At 38.2% G+C, this 17,317-nt stretch overlaps 2 protein-coding genes and 1 long non-coding RNA gene across 6 annotated transcripts in view; 2 read left to right on the forward strand and 1 right to left on the reverse strand.

Moving 5' to 3' along the window:
* Positions 1–3,559, forward strand: part of PCF11 (PCF11 cleavage and polyadenylation factor subunit) — a 24,690-nt gene extending 21,131 nt beyond the window's left edge. For both annotated transcript variants that reach the window (XM_053560158.1, XM_053560159.1), the window contains exons 14-16: positions 401–493; positions 1,005–1,040; positions 2,447–3,559. In XM_053560158.1, the coding sequence (XP_053416133.1) occupies positions 401–493; positions 1,005–1,040; positions 2,447–2,662 (345 nt within the window). In that variant the 3' untranslated portion in view covers positions 2,663–3,559. The remainder of the gene's footprint in view (positions 1–400; positions 494–1,004; positions 1,041–2,446) is intronic.
* Positions 1,057–10,339, reverse strand: LOC128564641 (uncharacterized). Its single transcript, XR_008374138.1, has 3 exons — positions 10,147–10,339; positions 8,758–8,877; positions 1,057–1,486 (listed from the first exon to the last, which is right to left on the reverse strand). It is a non-coding gene; the product is annotated as an uncharacterized LOC128564641 (long non-coding RNA).
* Positions 10,340–10,390: 51 nt separating this feature from the next.
* ANKRD42 (ankyrin repeat domain 42) overlaps positions 10,391–17,317 on the forward strand; it is a 97,345-nt gene continuing 90,418 nt past the window's right edge. For 2 of the 3 annotated variants that reach the window (XM_053560160.1, XM_053560161.1), the window contains exons 1-2: positions 10,412–11,404; positions 13,290–13,456. In XM_053560160.1, coding sequence (XP_053416135.1) covers positions 11,347–11,404; positions 13,290–13,456 — 225 coding nt within the window. In that variant the 5' untranslated portion in view covers positions 10,412–11,346. Of the gene's footprint in view, positions 11,405–13,289; positions 13,457–17,317 lie in introns of all 3 variants that reach the window. The other variant, XM_053560163.1, reaches the window with a different exon arrangement.

Below are 17,317 nucleotides of genomic sequence, written 5' to 3' on the forward strand. Positions count from 1 at the left end.
AAGAGAAGAATGTTTAAATTTTATTTCTTTGGGAGTATCCCTCACTTAAGTCAGGAACTTCTGGAGTGGTAAATGTATCACTTTATTTAGATCCCTTTTAATGGTAAGATTTCTTGCAAGGTCTTCTCTTCAAGTTTACTCTTGGAATCCGGCTTTGCGTTTCTTAACTAAAGTAGAAAATATCAGTGACCAATAGCAGTGGTATGTTTACTATTTTTACATGGAAGATTGACAGAATCCTTGAAACTTATTTTCTATCTGTATTTTATATTGGACATTACTTGACTCTTAACACTCTTAATATACTTCCACTTAACTAAATGTTTATATATTTATACTTTAATGGTTTTCAATGTATTTATACTATTATATAAATTTTACTTTTGTGATTCTCTTTTAGAGTTGTGAAATCTGTCAAGAACAATTTGAACAATACTGGGATGAAGAAGAGGAGGAATGGCATTTAAAAAATGCTATTAGAGTAGATGGAAAGGTAATTTTCAGCTTTTATAAGAAAGTGCTAAGATTAGTATATTTTTGTTGGGGTAGCTCATTACTTTGGAAGAAGGAGGTTCTTGTTTTTTGGCCTTAATAAAAAAGTATTGGACCTTAGAGTCTTTGTAAGGAATCTTTACAATCATCTGATTCTATATTTATTTTAGACAGGTTACATAATTACTTAATGCTAGACCCAGGACTATTCTTCTGAATCTGGTTAGTTCTGCTTAACCACACTATTTTGATTGCAAATTTATGTTTCATCATCAAAACTGTGCTGTCTTGAAAACAAACCATGTTGTGCCAACCAAGTTTAAAGAGAAAACAGTATTTTAGATTTCTGGGTGACAGTGAAAATTATGGCTTTATTCATTTCTGTGACCAAATGATTTTTGTCACCTTTCCAAAGACATCTATCTTTTGGTTAAAATTTAAAAGAAAAATCTTATCAGATAGCCTATTAGAAATGAATGTGCCTATATTTACTTTTTTCTTTTTTGCTTCAGATTTATCATCCATCATGTTATGAAGATTATCAAAATGTAAGTTTTTGGTAACTGTTTGTTCTCATTAATAACCTTTACCTTTCAGTGATTTTCTTTTGCATAAGAGAAATTTTGTTATTTTAATATTGTTACTATGTTGAGCTGTTTTTATGTACTGATATAGCATTTAGGTTCACTAAATATTGGTGCTAGATAGGATTTGATATATATCAACATACCATTTTTTATAACATGCAAACAATTTGAACTCTGAAATTTCTGTGTCATTCCTTAAATTTTATTCACTTGAATCTTGATGTTTTTTATTAGACCCGTAGGCCCAGGGAAATATAAGGAAAACTGAAGATGAGAAAGATCATTCATGGAAATAGGTTTCTAGAGCTGTGGGTAGCATTTACTGCTATATTTTTCTTATATTTAGCCATCTGGGCGTGGGGACTCAGCCTGCCAGGGCTGTGCAGGCTCCCCTTCTCTCCATGTCTCTTCAAAAAAGAAAAAAGAAAACAGATTTAGCCATCTAATATAGGCATAATTTTTAAATGCTCACGTGTAAAATTAAAAAAGACACAGTCTGTTTCCTGGCCTTAAAAATTCAAATTGTTGTTTTTGTTGCAACATGACTATTTTTTAAACCAAATAATGGAATAACTTAACTTTAAAATTGAATTCAGGAGGCAGTTTAGAAGGTTATGTTCAGGTTATTAACACTAGAGTTGAGGGCAGTGCCTGTGGTTCAAGGAGTAGGGTACCAGCCCCATATATTGGGAAGTGGTGGGTTCAAACCTGGTCCTGGGCCAAAAAAAAAAAAGCCTAGAATTTACTAGGATGGTTTGTGGGGATTTTTTTTTTTTTGAGTCTTACTCTGTTAACTTTGGTAGAGTGCCTATGGCATCATAGCTTATAGCAACCTCAAACTTACAGGGTTCAAGCAACCTTTTGCCTCAGACTTCTGACTAATTGGGACCACAGGTGCCTGTCACAATGTCCGGCTATTTTTTTTTTAGAGATGGAGCCTCACTCTTGCTCAGGCTGGTCTCAAACTCCTCGACCTTCCAGAGTGCTAGGATTACAGGAATGAGCCACCCTACCCGGCTCCGTTTGTGGGGACTTAAAAATTCCTCAGAATATTTGAAATTAAGACAGTGACCAAAATACTAGGATATATGAGGGGTTACCATCTATGTGGGATGAAATGTAGAAGCATATCTAATCTACATTTTTTTTGCTCTATATCTGCCACAGCTTAGCTGTTACTGCTAGCTCATTGCTGAGTACCTTAAGAATTATTTGATTGCCTTTATGTTTGTGGGGAAGCAGGTTTTCAGTTGCATTTGGTATGTATATGTTCCTTTGTCTATACAAGGGTCTTATAAAACCAGATGTCATTAAATGTGATACTTTTGAACTTTCCTCAGTATTTATAGGGCCTTTTCATTTTGTAGACGTCTTCATTTGATTGTACACCATCTCCCAGCAAGACACCAGTTGAAAACCCTTTGAACATTATGTTGAACATTGTCAAAAACGAATTGCAGGAACCTTGTGAAAGTCCTAAAGTTAAGGAAGAACAAATTGATACCCCACCAGCTTGTACAGAGGAAAGCTTAACAACACCCACTGAAATTAAAACTGAAAATGATACAGTTGAGTCAGTCTAAATAAAATGAGAAAGGTATGTTTTCTTTTTTAAAAAAGCTGCTGTTGAATCTAGAAGGTGAAGAATTTTTTTATGTATATATAGACATATCTATATAAACTGTCTAGCTGAGGCAGGGCCTTCAGCTATCATTTGGTTAATAAATACATTTTAGTATTTGCATTTCCTACTGCCTGCACAGTTTCAGGTGCTTGTTGTGTGAAAGTTCTGTAGATGTGTGCAAATTTAACAAAATGAAATTGTATGTGTAAAAAATGTAAGATTTTCACTTGTGAAACTGTAAATTATAAATAAAAAATATTTTTGCTATCCATGGAGTGTAATATTTATGCACACCATCAAATAAAGTGTTTCTGTACTTTTTATTAGGTAAAAATGGAATTGAACAGCAACCTCCATGTAAGATTTTTTTTTTGGGAGTAGCTTTCCATGATTAAAGCAAAGTCTGAAGTTAGTTTTATCCTTCAAAAAGGGGTTGTGAGAGCACTGCAGGACTTTTCTCAAATAGAAAAGCCAGATTTGAAAATATTTTAAAAAATGAGATAGGACATATTTGCATATATATACATATATATCTAGCTATAGAGAACCATCCAGATGTTCATTTTTGGAAAGTATCTAATGAAGCAACTTTTATTCTTGAAATTGGACACTGATGCCATCAACCAATTAACAGATATATTTAAGTACTAAAGGTAATTTTTTTTTTAAGTCATTTTTCAAATTGTCAAATGATTTAATGCAGAAGAACATATTTCTATTTTAAGTTACAGGGGAATCTGTAAGAATGTTCATTTGAAACATGGTTAACCTTTTTCCTTTGTTGGTTTTGACTGAATTAGATGGATACCATGAGATGTTAATATTCATACATGTAATAAATAGAATGATGAAGAAACTGTTTGTATTTCTTTATTTCTTGAATGGCTTTAGAATGTAACTTCGTTTTCATCTCTCTGTTCTTTAAAACATGATGGTGGTGCCTGCTACGAGCCAGTCACTCTGAGATAATCTTTTCTGCTATTTATGGGAGATGGATATATAAACAGAGTTTTACCAAGCATTTACTATGTGGTTGGCACTACAAGATTTTCAGCATAAATTGTAACAAGTACTCACATCTTTTGCTGTACTGGTGTCCCCAGTTTATAGTTGAAATTAAAGCACCCCCTCAAGTAAAATTGTGTTGGCTGGGTGCTGTGGCTCACACCTGTAATCCGAGCACTTTCTGGGAGGCAAAGTGAGAGCTTAGGAGTTTGAAACCAGCCTGAGCAAGAGACACCAACTAAAAATAGCTGGGCATTGTGTCAGACACTTGTAGTTGCCTCAGGAGGCTGAAGCAAGATCACTTGAGCCTAACAGTTTGAAGTTGCTGTGAGCTATGACACCATGGCACTCTATCAAGGCCAACTGTCTCACTCCCTTTCAAAAAAGAATTTAAACCTAGCAGTCTCACTTCATTACATACTATTTCTACATTAAAAAAACAAAAAACAAAAAACCACAAGACATATGCCAAATAGAAACATACACACCAAACTACCTGAAGGTGGGTTAAAGAAGGACTCCACTAAGAGTGGAGTCCATACTGATGGGAAGGGTTATCTGTGGAGAATGACAGCAAATGTTAAAAGCTTCAAACACTTCATGTGTTTTCAGCAATTTGTTTTTATATGACTAATACTTGGTAATTTTGAATAGATTATGAAGTCTATATTACACTGATGACCAGGACAGCCACTAGAAATTTTAAACAAAAGTAAAATGCTATCTGCATCTAAATATTCGTTTTAAAGAATCAAGTGAATAAATTTTTCAAATCATGTGCTACAGAGAGGTCCAGTAAGAAAAATAGTGTAGCCAGGCGTGGTGGCTCACGCCTGTAATCCTAGCACTTTGGGAGGCCAAGATGTGTGGATTGCCTAGGTTTGAGACAAGCTTGAGCAAGAGTGAGACCCCATTCTCTAAAAAGTAGCCAGGTGTTGTGGTATACATGTGTAGTCCCAACTACTTGGGAGGCTGAAGCAGAAGGATCACTTGAGCCCAAGAGTCTGAGGTTTGCTGTGAGCTATGATGCCACAGCACTCTATTGAGGGGGACAAAGTCAGACTCTCTCAAACCCCCCGTACCCTTCCCCCAAAAAACCCTGGTGTCCTCTAGATTTAAAACAAATTATATGATAGTTGAACTTACAAATGTACATAACACCACAAAAAAGAATTACGGAGGTCTTTGAATCCAAAAATGCAGGCAGAACTTACTGTTTAATGTTTTTCTGAGACCACCTATAGCTTTTTATCACGTGCTTAACATGCAATGTTCAAAAGGAAGGGATGGTTTCCTGGGGAATAAAGAAAGACTGGTGGGTGGTTAAGGGGAGACAGAAGCGCTAAAAAAAGGTATTAAAAGAGAACCAGCAAAGGGGGAAAAATGTTAAGGGATAGGTAATCCAAAAATTAAAAAGTCAAGAAAATATGGTAAGATTGAGGTTAAGAAATATTCTCTGTTGATCCAAGAACAGTTGGGTGCTACCACCTGGTGCAATGGGTATTGTGTGAAAAGTAACAACATATTAAAAGCTGTTATGAAATTTAAGTGTTGAGATTAATTGGTAGTTAGAATGAGACAAGTAGACATCAGGATGTATATATATTAAAAGGAGCTCTGTGGAGACAAAGGGTCAAGATAGGATGTATCAGTTTCAGAGCTGGAATTGAAAGTTCAATTCTTATTTTCTTTTTGAGGTAGGAGGCCAGAGCCGGATCTAGAAAGGAGAGTCACATGTAGTTGATTCCTATCCTGGGACACCTCTAATTTTAACAAGCTCCTGTTTAATTCCAGTGAACAGCCAGATTAGGTGACTAATCTAAAAATCAACAACTTCAACTTTTGGCCTCCAAAGAAGATGGCAAAATAATAGTCAACACATAAGGCTGGGAGATAGAATTAGTAATGTAACACTGTAAACACAGCAAGGAAAGCTGAAGGAAACTCCATAGAAGATGCAACATTGTCTTTTCAATGGAGAGGTGAAGACTGTAAGAACAAAGATTATGTAATTCCTAAAATCTAGAGCAGGCGTCCTCAAACTTTTTAAACAGGGGGCCAATTCACTGTCCCTCAGACTGTTGGAGGGCCGGACTATAGTTTTTTAAAAAAAAAAACTATGAACAAATTCCTATGCACACTGCACATCTCTTATTTTGAAGTAAAAAACAAAACAGGAACAAATACAATTCACACCGCTTCATGTGGCCCGTGGGCCACAGTTTGAGGACGCCTGATCTAGAGATTTCATTAAGTTTAAAAAGTTTTTCTTTTGAAACAGGATCTTGCTATGTTGCCTAGGATGGTTTTGATCTCCTGGGCTCAAGCTATCCTTGTCTCAGCTAACTGAAAGGCTGGAACTACAGGCACATGGCACCACTCCTGGCTCAAATTTTATTAATTTTGTACCCTTTTGGTTTTTAAAATCATTTTCCTACTTAAAACTTCCAATTTCGATGTTATAGGAAATATAAAACTATCTCAATTGTTATTCACCCAAACCTACAAGTTTTGGGAAAAATAATGAAGACTTAATTATATATAATTAAAAAAAATTCTTATGTAATAGCTTAGCCTAAAAAGAGAATTCTATATTCTAGTTATGTTCTTCTGTATGGCTGAGGTTACATATTGTTTAGCACCAAGAACCCTAACAAAGGTTTATACAAAATATTCATGAACATCTAGGAGGCATTTTAATAAGCCTGCAAGCAGAAAGATCTAACTTTGGAGGTAGAAATGGTGGAAAACTAGGAGGCTACTGTGAAGAAAAGTCTAAACCTTCTGTAGAAGTGGAAGTTCTTTCCCAATCCTAAAGGAGGTTAGCTTCCAGAGTTAATGGGTACTTTGTTGAGCAAGGTGGAGAAGAGTAGGTAAATAAGAAAAAGCCATGGGATACTGTAGTGAGGATCTTGGGCTGGACACCAAAGGGAGAGCTAGAATGCTTGGGAAGCAAGAGAAGAGGGCACATGGGCAACGGGGAGTAGAGTTACCAAAACCCACTTATTCCTTTTTAGCCTGGGCACCCTGCTTCCTCCTCTGAAATTAGACGAAAAGGGTTGGTTTATGGGGGATATCCGGCTTTATCACCCCACTTTAGAAAAACTGAAGTAGGGATGGAAGATTAGCCATTTTCAGTAATTGTAACCATAGCCACCTACTCATGAAGGTTCTGATTTCCTGGAATGATGAGATGCCCACTTCAGCATCTGTGTTCTGAACTTTGTTTCAGCTGAGAAACTTCCTCCATAGTCACTTACCTTGAAATCTTGTGCAATCTTAGTTCTTGTATCTCAACTATATTTAAACTACTCTCCTAAGTATCATCAATAACCCTGTGCTAAAACCAGTGTGCTTTCTTAGCCTCTTCACCTCTCCTGGACTACATACTTTTCCTTAAAACTATCTTCTTTTGTCTTATTCAACACCACAAGTTCTTCTGGGCTTCTATATATTTATTTAGGAGGATCACAACATTTTTTCAACCATATACTAGTATAAAGTCTTCTTTCACACCCTCTGTTTCTTGCTTTACATAATAATCACTGAGGCAACAATTCGGTATAGATCTTTTCCAAATTTAAAAAGAAATTATAAAGTAATTTTTAAAAAATGAGATCACCTACTGTTTTGCACCCTTTGTCATTGCCTGTGTCTTACAACCTTTTCCATATTGGTTAATGTATGCAGATCAACATTCCTACCACTGTGTAATATTTTATATTACAGATGTAGCATAATTTATTCATTCTCTTACTGATATTCAAATTTCTAATTATCTTTACAAAATGCTATGTTGACTATTACAGAACATTCATCTGAACAAGTCATGTTGAAGACCTACAACCATATAGTTGAATCATGAATAATATATATTTTAACAGGATTAGCGTTGTTAGTTGTTAGCTTCATAGTTGGGAAAGGCTCCATCTTTCTCTATGCTTTCTCCCTGGTGACATTTGTTGGGGACAGACTACTTCAGGGCGTTTTTTTTTTTTTTTTGAGCTCTGTTGCCTGAGCTTGAGTGTACCGGCATCATCATAGATCACTGCAACCTCAAACTCCTGGCGTCAGGTAATCCTCCTACCTCAACCTCTAGAGTAGCTGGGACTACAGGCATATGCCACCATGCCTGGCTAACTTTTTTTTATTTTTTGTAGAGATGGGGTCTTGCTCTTGCTCAGGCTGATCTCCACCCGTGGGCTCAAGCAATCCTCCCATCTTGGTCTCTTAGTGCTAGGATTACAGGTATAAGTCACCATGCCTGGCCAGGACATTCTTTTATGATTATCAACTTACTAAGGTATTCCAACTCTTGAATCAATTTTTTGAAATCTGTATTTTCCAAGTCAATTTTAAGACTGTTGAGTAAAAGTTGATTATCCTAGATCTGAAAATCCAAGATCCTAAATGCTTCAAAATGTGAAACTTTTTGAGCGCTGATATGATGCCAGAAGTAGAAAATTCTACACACTTAACAAAACTTTGCTTCATGCTCAAAATAATTTAAAATACTACATAAAATTACCTTTAGGCTATGCATACAAAACAAAAGAATTTTATGTATAGACCTGGGTCTAATCCACAAGTTATCTATTATGTATGTATATGCAAACATTCCAAAATCCAAAAAAATCCAAAATTTGAAACATTTCTGGTTCCAATCGTTTCAGATAAGGGATACTCAACCTGTATAAGATTACACAAAATAATTCACTTCTAATTTTTCAAAGTCTCCACATCTAGATTCTCCTTGTTTCCAACACTGTTTTCTCTCCTTTTCTTCCTCAGATTTGCTGAGTGTCTATTTATAGTTCTTTTCAAACACCAGCTATTACCATGACCAATTTTATTCTGTTTCATTAATTTTAAATTCTTTTCAAGTTTACTTTGTAAGATTTTACTTTGTCTGCTTATCTGCTACCTTTTTCCCTAATTTCTTTTCTGATGCTTTTTGCCATATGTATATACTTTAAAGATTTTTCATGTGCTGCCTCATTCCCTAAGCTTATCCATTCCATACTGCATAGCAAAAAATAAAGTCTTTACCATTATTATATGAGTGTAAGTGGCTACAAAGACTGTATTAACGTGGAGTCAGTCATAGTGGGTTCCAATTCCTTAACTCCTACTTATGTGATCGTGGTCAAATCTGAACTGTTTCTTCATCTGTAAAAAAAAATTAACAATACAGAGTAAGTTTGAAACTATTTGCAAATCACTTAGCATAGAAACCGGTCTACATTAATAACTCAATAAATGTCTGGTAGACATAGGGCCTCATTGCCCCATGTCTAAAAAGGAGGGGAAGGGGATGACTAATCCTAAATTCTCTTCTAACAGTTAAAAACTTTATTTTTAGCTATTCTAGATGTTAGGAATCCCAAGATGAATAAGATACAGTCCCTACCTTCTAGTAGTTCAGAGTCCTGGGGAGGTGGGAGTGGAGAAAAGTTGTTAAATAGATAATTACAATACAATAACTAATCTAATAAAGGCTATGGAAATTCAGAGACTTTGAGGAACATGTCTAACAAAATTAAGACCTAGGTTAGAATCCTTTCAGGTGTGTCCTCAGGCAACTTTTTTGTGCCTTATTTCATTATTTGTATAAAGGAAAAATAAGAAAACTAATATAAAGCACTTAGTACAATGCCAGACTTATGAACTTAATAAACGTTATTATTAATATTACAAAGACCATGAAAGTTGAAAGTATACTGTACCTCAAGAGAGGAGAGGTAGGGTCAAGAAAATTTCTCAAATGTGTTCACAGAACAAAAATAGGAGGAGGGAAGGGTTCCTGATAAGAGGAACAGCAATATACAAAGGCAGAGATATGAACAAGTGTATTTCCAGGACCCCAATTCATCATTACTTAAGGGAAAAGATAATACATGGCAAGGCGACATGGACAAAACGAACAGGGCAGGAAATCAAGGTGGGTGATGCCCTTGAAGGGTAAGGAATTTATACCACTTTATGTATTCTCAGTTCTAGTACAAAACCTGACTCATGTTTGCAACATATAGCGAGTGGAAGAATTCATTCATATTGTTAAGCAATATTGTTGAAATGAAAAGATTTGGGCCCAACTGCTTAAAGTATACACGTTAGAGTGAAAAGTACCTTGGATTGGGGGTCAAGAGCAGTTTTTGACTGATGGCCTGTATTTTCTGATACTAGCTTTACAACTTACCTGCTACTTGGCCTCACTGATATCTTGAGCCTATACAACGGATGACACCTAACAAGCAATTATCAAAGAGCCTGGCACTAGTACTCAATAATGACAGCGGCTGCAGCTGCTAACTTCTCCTTTAGGTCTTTTGTGAAATGACGGGGTAGGAACAGATTTTCTTCCATCCTGAAAAAGTATACTAGGTTTGCTCAAGGACGAAAAGGCCCCGCCCGGCCCGCGCCACACAGGTCACCTACGCAGACTGCAGTCCTGAGGCCTCCACTTGGGTAGCTGAGCGATAGAGGGCGCGATCGATGACAGGCCATTCCAGAGACCGGCCTAGGTAGGCTCGTGTGAGACCGAGAAGAATTTCACCGAAAACCAGTCCACACCAGCGCCCAGCATCTCTAGAGGGGAAAGCTGGAAAAAGGTGAAAGGAAGGAAGCCGGAACTGACGTGCTCCTCGAGGAACAGGAAATTACCTCAGCACGCCGGAAGTTTACTCGTTTCCAAGGTGACGGCTCCGCGGCCCTGCCAGCTTGGTGGCAGGAGTCGGGAAGCTGGAAAGCGACTACGATAGGGTTCCTGCTGAAGGCGGCAGCCGCCACAGCAACTCGCGGCAAGGAGCAAACGAAGACGGCGGCCGCCGCACTGGCCACCCCGTGTGGACGGTAAACTGCCGAGACGGCCATCGCGACGCCGAGTCAAGGGAAAGGGTTAGCCAAGACCCGGAAAGAGAACGTGAAGACGGCGACCGCTGCTCCAAATTCCCTGCGGAAAGAGTAAGTGAAGACGCCGGTTTCTCCCACAGTGACTCGAGAAGGGTCAGTGAAGACCTAGGCCACCACTGCAGTGTCTCTCGGGAGAGAGTTAGGGGCGACATTGGCCACTGTCACAGCAGCTCTTGGGAGAGAGTAAGGGGAGATCGCAGCTTCCGCAGCAGTGACGTGAATTTAAGTAGAATCGGTAGCAACCAAACTGGCGACTCTGGGGGAACAGTCAGAGAAAATCGTGGCCTCTGCCTCAGCGATACTTGGGAGGAAGTCGAAGAAGTGTGGGGTCCCCGAACCAGTGGCTGTGGGGAGAGAGTAAGTGACGACCGCAGTCGCCGCCTCAGTGGCTTTTGGGAGGGAGCAAGTGTCGACGGCGGCCACAGCCTTAGTTCTTGGGAGGGAGTAAGTGAAGACTGCGGCTACGCAGCCAGCGACTCCTCCGGAGTGAGCGTCGGTGAAGACTCCGGCCGCCGTCTCAGTGGCTTCTGGGAGAGAGTAAGTGAAGACGAAGCTACCCGCTTCGGCACCTCCTTGGAGAGAGCAAGGGAGTACCTTGGCCCCCGTCCTAGCGACGACCCCGAAGAGGGCCACTACCGCCCCAGGGGATGGGTGAGAGCAAGTGAAGACCGCCGCAGCAGCAGGGGACTGGGATCAACTCCTCCCCAGAGACGGAGAGGCTGCACCATGCCCGGGGTGGCCAATTCAGGCCCCTCCACTTCCTCTAGGGAGGCTGCAAACCCGTGTGAGTCAGACTATTTTTTTGGCCCTTATCTCTGCCACACTGCTTTTCTCACTTCAGGCCACAGCAGTCTTAGCCTTTTCTGGCATTTCCCTTTCTCAGTTGTAATTCCTCCTTAAAATGCCTTACTTTTCATAGACTGAACATGCACCACATGTATGTATCAGTGCAATAGGCCTCGTTCCTTATGTTGACCACCTCTGTATGTTGACTGGTTTGTTACAGATCCTTGGATGGTCAGCTTACAGGGGTTCTACTGTATATAAGCAGTAGTAAAAGGCTGCACAAGTTATTTGCCAGAAGTGTTGGTGAGTTGTTTTCAAAACAACTTGAGGTTTGCCATCAGGCCTTTTCCTGGGTTTAGGGACTGTTCCAGCTGAACTATTTACTCCTTCTTTCTCCTCTAGTAACTGTGTTCATGCTTAGATACCTTTATTTGTCTTTGGTTCACAATACACATTAAGATGTTTCACATTACAGTGGGCCTGAAAAGATGTTCTAGATGTTTAGAACATTAAATTATAAATTATAAAATATAACACTAATAGCATATGAATTAAAGATTCTGACCTTGGCTGGGCAAGGTGGCTTATGCCCATAATCTTAACACCCTGGGAGGCCAAGGCGGGTGGATTGCTTGAGCTCAGGAGTGCAAGAGCAACCTGAGCAAGAGTGAGACCCTGTCTCTACTAAACAGAAAAATCAGGTGAGTGTTTGGCTCTACTAAACAGAAAAATCAGGTGAGTGTTGTGGCGGGTGCCTATAGCCCCAGCTACTTAGGAGGCTGAAGCAGGAGGATCACTGGGATCACTTGAGCCTAAGAATTTGAGGTTGCTGTGAGCTATGATCTTGCCTGGCACTCTGCCCCCCCTCCTAATTATGACTTGTTACTGCTTTCTTTTTTCTTTTCTTTTCTTTTTTTTTTTTTGAGACAGTCTCACTATGTCACCCTTGGTAGAGTGCTATGGTGTCACAGCTCACAGCAACCTCAAACTCTTGGGCTTAAGTGATTCTCTTGCCTCAGCCTCCCAAGTAGCTGCGACTACAGGCACTGCCACAACGCCCAGCTGTTTTTTTGTTGTGGTTGTCATTGTTGTTTAGCTGGCCTGGGCCGGTTTGAACCTGCCAGCCCTGGTGTATGTGGCCGGTTCCCTCACCACTGAGCTTTGGGCACCAAGCCTATGACTGCTTTCTTCGTGTAAGACCTATGAGTTAGAAAAATAAAAAATATTGATAAAATATGTCAGCTAAGGCTCTGGTAAAATCTTTTTCACTAGGGAGGCCTTTATTATGGAGACACACTGGGCATGTTTTGAAATGGTTACTTTTTTCCTCTCCCTGCCAAGGACATGAGGTGACTTTTCTTGGCTTCATAGTGATAATCTGGTGGGATTTCTGAAGATAAAAAAATCTATGAAAGTATAAGGATTTCCTAAGACTGTGACTCTTAGAAGTTTCTCATTTTTAGGCAGGTATATATGCAGCCCTTGGCAAGTCATCAAAATTGCCATTTAACTACTTCTACCAGTTTGTGGTTCCAGCAACTTCTGCTCCAGATAAGCTGAACTTGATTATATTTCTCTGTATTTGCCCAGAAACCTTAGTTCTCTGATGGGTCCAAGAAAAGTTGTTGATTTTCAGTTTATTCAGTTTTTTTCCTTATGAGGGCAAGAAAACGTCTATGCTCTTTCCATGTCCCAGCTGTAACTGGAAATATGATTAAGATACGGACATCATTGTAGTAAATTATTTAGAAATCCAAAGTAATTTGTGCTTTCTATTGGATCATTGTTTTAGTTTATTTTTCTTTCACAGTTTTGTAGAACATTTTAAGTAATTTGATTTTTTTTCTGATATAAAGAGAAAGCTGGAAATTTTGATTTTTCAGCAGGTACCAGGAGGAAAGTGCATTTTGGCAGCATACATGATGCAGTAAGAGCTGGAGATGTAAAGCAGCTTTCAGAAATAGTGGAACGTGGAGCCAGCATTAATGAAGTCGATGTTCTTCATAAATTTACCCCTTTACATTGGGCAGCACATTCTGGAAGTTTGGAGGTAAGAAGCTATCCATACTATTAAACTGAGGTAGCTGCTGTAGCAGTTTTTCAAATTTAGTGAACAGGGCTGAGACCTTATGCTAGGTACTGCAGATAGTTTTTTTTTAAAGTCTAATTCAGTTTAATATGTAGATAGTCTGCTTTGCTAGGGCTTTATAACAAATTGTCCTAAAACTTTGGGACATGAAATAACTGTTTGTTTATACTCATGAGTGAATCAGGAATTTGGATCCCCAAGTCATGGCATTTGGGGCTTCAGCTGGAAGATTCAAAAGCTGGTGTTAGAATCTTCTGAATGCTTGCTCATTCAGAAATCTGATGGTTGATTCTGGTTGTGAACTGGGCATGTTAATGCTTTTCCATGTGGGCTTGTTTGTGAGGTCTCTCCACAAGGAATAGTTTATATTTCCTCACAATATAGAGGGTGGGTTCCAGAGGCAAGCATAGAGGATGGCTTATAGAGGATAAAATAATACCTATCCTGAAATTTTTGCTATAATTGCTTCAGATTTTTAGAAAAGAGATGGCTTATTTCAGTTTGAAGTTCCTGAATACCCTTTTCAGGTACCATTCCTTTCCTTCCAACTCTAGAGATAACTTTAGAGATTTTGGTGTTTATTGTTCCCATCTATGCTTTTACATTATTATTACATATGATTATATAATTATTTTGAATGACATGCTTTATATGAATGACATCACATTGTATCATTCTGGAGCTTGCTTTTTTGTTCAAAAATGTTTTTGAGCTTTAACTGTAAATATATGTACTTATTTCCTTCAGCCATGTTGTAATAGTCTATTCTTAGACTGATACCAGAATTTATTCGTTTTTCTATTGATGGATATTTAGTTGATTTTAATTTGTAAGTAGTACAAACTGCTTAGTGAATATATTTATGCAAGCCTTTTTATTCCTGGGCTGTGTATAGGCCAACTGGATTTTTTCTCATGATTCAGGGTTGTGTGGAGGCTACCTTATTTTAGCTGCTACATTTTCCCAGCTGGTAGGCCATAGCAGGTATAAATACAATGTGTTCTCTCTTTTGCACTTCTGCCACATACATAGTTTTCTATGAATATGGCTGTGGTTTGTGATTTCTTTTTTGTTTGGACTTCTCTGCATTTTGTAACCAAATTTGTTTCAGAGAATCTTCCTCTGTCAGTTTGTGCCTCATTTGTACTGTTGTAAGCATGGAATTTTCACTTTGGCCTTTCAGTGGATCCTTCTTACATGGGAGAAATATCTCCATGAGCATGTAGCTCTGGGTAAATGTTCTCTCTGCTCTTCCCTGCCACCTCCCAGTTTGATCTGCTGTTTGGAGTCTTATTAATCTGTTTTGTGGTTTGACTTACAGATGTTTCCCAGTTTCATCAAAGTTGGAGTTTTCTTTTTGTTTTTCTATCTCTTTGCTTTTGAGTGGTTTTAGAGAGAGAGGAAAATACTGATTTTACTCTGCCATATCCAAATAGGACATCTTGTGTAATTACTCTCACTTGTCTTCTTTGGTTAACTTACCCTTTCTACTCCGTAAATACAGGTATTCTTTACATTTCTCCCATTGATCCTCTCTTTCTTTACATTCTCTCTCTCTTTTTTTTTTTTTTCTTTTTGGAGACAGAGTCTCAAACTGCCACCCTGGGTAGAGTGCTGTGGTGTTACAGCTCACAGCAACCTCAAACTCACAGGCTTAAGCAATTCTCTTGCCTCAGCCTTCCAAGCAGCTGGGACTACACGTGCCCACCACAATGCCTGGATATTTTTTTGGTGCAGTTGTCATTGTTATTTTAGCTGGCCCGGGCTGGGTTTGAACCCTCTAGCCCTGGTTTATGTGGCCGGTGCCCTACCCACTGAGCTATGGGCACTGCCCTTTATGCTCTCTCTCTTCAAGCAGTCTTTTGGACTTCCTTAATTTTTTTACTTTTACATAGTACATTTATTTGCTTTCTTTCCTGACTTTTGGATTATACATCAGTTGCTTCATCAATTAGCTAATGCATATCTGACTGGCATCTCAAGTTTAGTTGGTTTAAAACTAAAACCATTATTCTTTTCCCTCTCTTTTATAATTTTCAAGGGCAATAACCTTTGAATCATTATTGAATTATCTCAATATTTCACAAAAGCAAAACCACATTATCAACATTTTGTCTAGGTGAAGGTGCATTTCATTGCATACACATTGATGCAGTGAGAACTTATCATTAGGTCATTTGATTCTGTTCTGTATTTGTCCCCTGAATTTGTCCTCTCTATTCTCACAGCCATTACATCAGATCTAATTGATTTCCTTCTTTTTTTGTCTTGTCCACCTTTAGTTCATATTCTGTACAAGGCTATCTCTATAAAACTAAAATTTATATCACTTAAAATCTTCCCTAAAACTCTCTAGTTACTTTGTCCCCTAAAGGATAAAGTTCAAGCCATTTAACATGATAGGACTTCTCTCTCTAACTTCATCCCCATCATAATTTTATGCTGTAGTATTGGTGACTATCATTTCCCGAACTAGCCTACTGTTTAATACTATTGTAGACTTTGCACATGCTCTTTTATCTACCTGGTCTCACCCCTTCCTTCTGTAGCTGTGGCTGAAACCCAGGTCAGGCATCACTAGAAACCCAGGTCGGCCATCACTAACTTGGTAAAACTTATGTGTTTCCTCTCTCAATATCTCCCAACTAGCTACTGACTCCTAGTTCTACTCTTACATCTTACATGTTTTTTTTTCTCAATAGATTTAGGAGTACAAATGTTTTTTGATTACATGGATGAATTATATAGTGGTAAAGTCTAGGCTTTTAGCATACTCATCATCTGAGTGGTGTACATTGTATACAACATGTTGTTTTGCATCCCCCACTCCCTCTCCTACCCTCCTACCTCTTATGTCTCCACTGTTCATTGTGCTTTCCATATAAGTGTGTGTGTGGGTGTGTGTCTGTGTGCGTTGAGGACAGGTGGAAGCGACAATGTGGTACAAGTCTGAATAAGCCTAGCACCCAGTTCAGGGACACCTGAAAACTTAAAAAAAAATGATCCTGTATGACTACATGTCCCGACATCCCCACAGCTTAGCTCCCACTTGTAAGTGAGAACATGTGGTTAAATTTTATATATGAAAAATAATTTTTATTTTTTGAGTTGTGTTCTTTATTAGATTTCAAGCTCTTTGAAGATAACATTTGGATATTATTCATCTTTTTTCCAGAACACATAGCATAGTAACAGGCATAATGGAGTCACATCATAGGTTCTGAATATATATTTGTTGTATTGCTGAATTTGTTGAATTAAATTTATATTTTTAGTGTCTGGCACATGTTTTAGTATAGCAGATGTTTAATAAATGTTTGTTGGGTTTTGATGAAAAAAATGTAAACCAAAAGATTTTGGTACCTTTTTTCTCCTTTCCTACTTAAAGATCATCTCCTAAATCTCCAATACTTGAACATTGTATTTATACTTTTATACATATGTATTTTATTATCCTTTTGAAATTTCTTAATAGCTGTGGTACTTAATATATTGACAGCATGAAATAATAACTAAATTAACAATTGGTGAAAACTGTGCTTTATTAGACTTCATTTTTTCAGAGGAAATCTGCTACTGAGCCCCTGTAGTGCTTTTCATTTCCTCTCCAAGTTGATCACCCAAATGATTGCAACAGACTGGTCTACAGAGGTGATCAACATAAGGAACTAAGCTTACTGTACTGATACACACATGCGATGTATGTCAGGTCTATGAAAATTAGGTAAGGAGGTGGTTCTACTGTACTTTTCAAGTCCAGAATTTTTGTTTTGTTCTTTTATACTTCTATGTTTAACTATGTATTTCTATTTGATGAGTTAT

Source organism: Nycticebus coucang, chromosome 14, assembly GCF_027406575.1.
Source record: "Nycticebus coucang isolate mNycCou1 chromosome 14, mNycCou1.pri, whole genome shotgun sequence".
Taxonomy (NCBI): domain Eukaryota; kingdom Metazoa; phylum Chordata; class Mammalia; order Primates; family Lorisidae; genus Nycticebus; species Nycticebus coucang.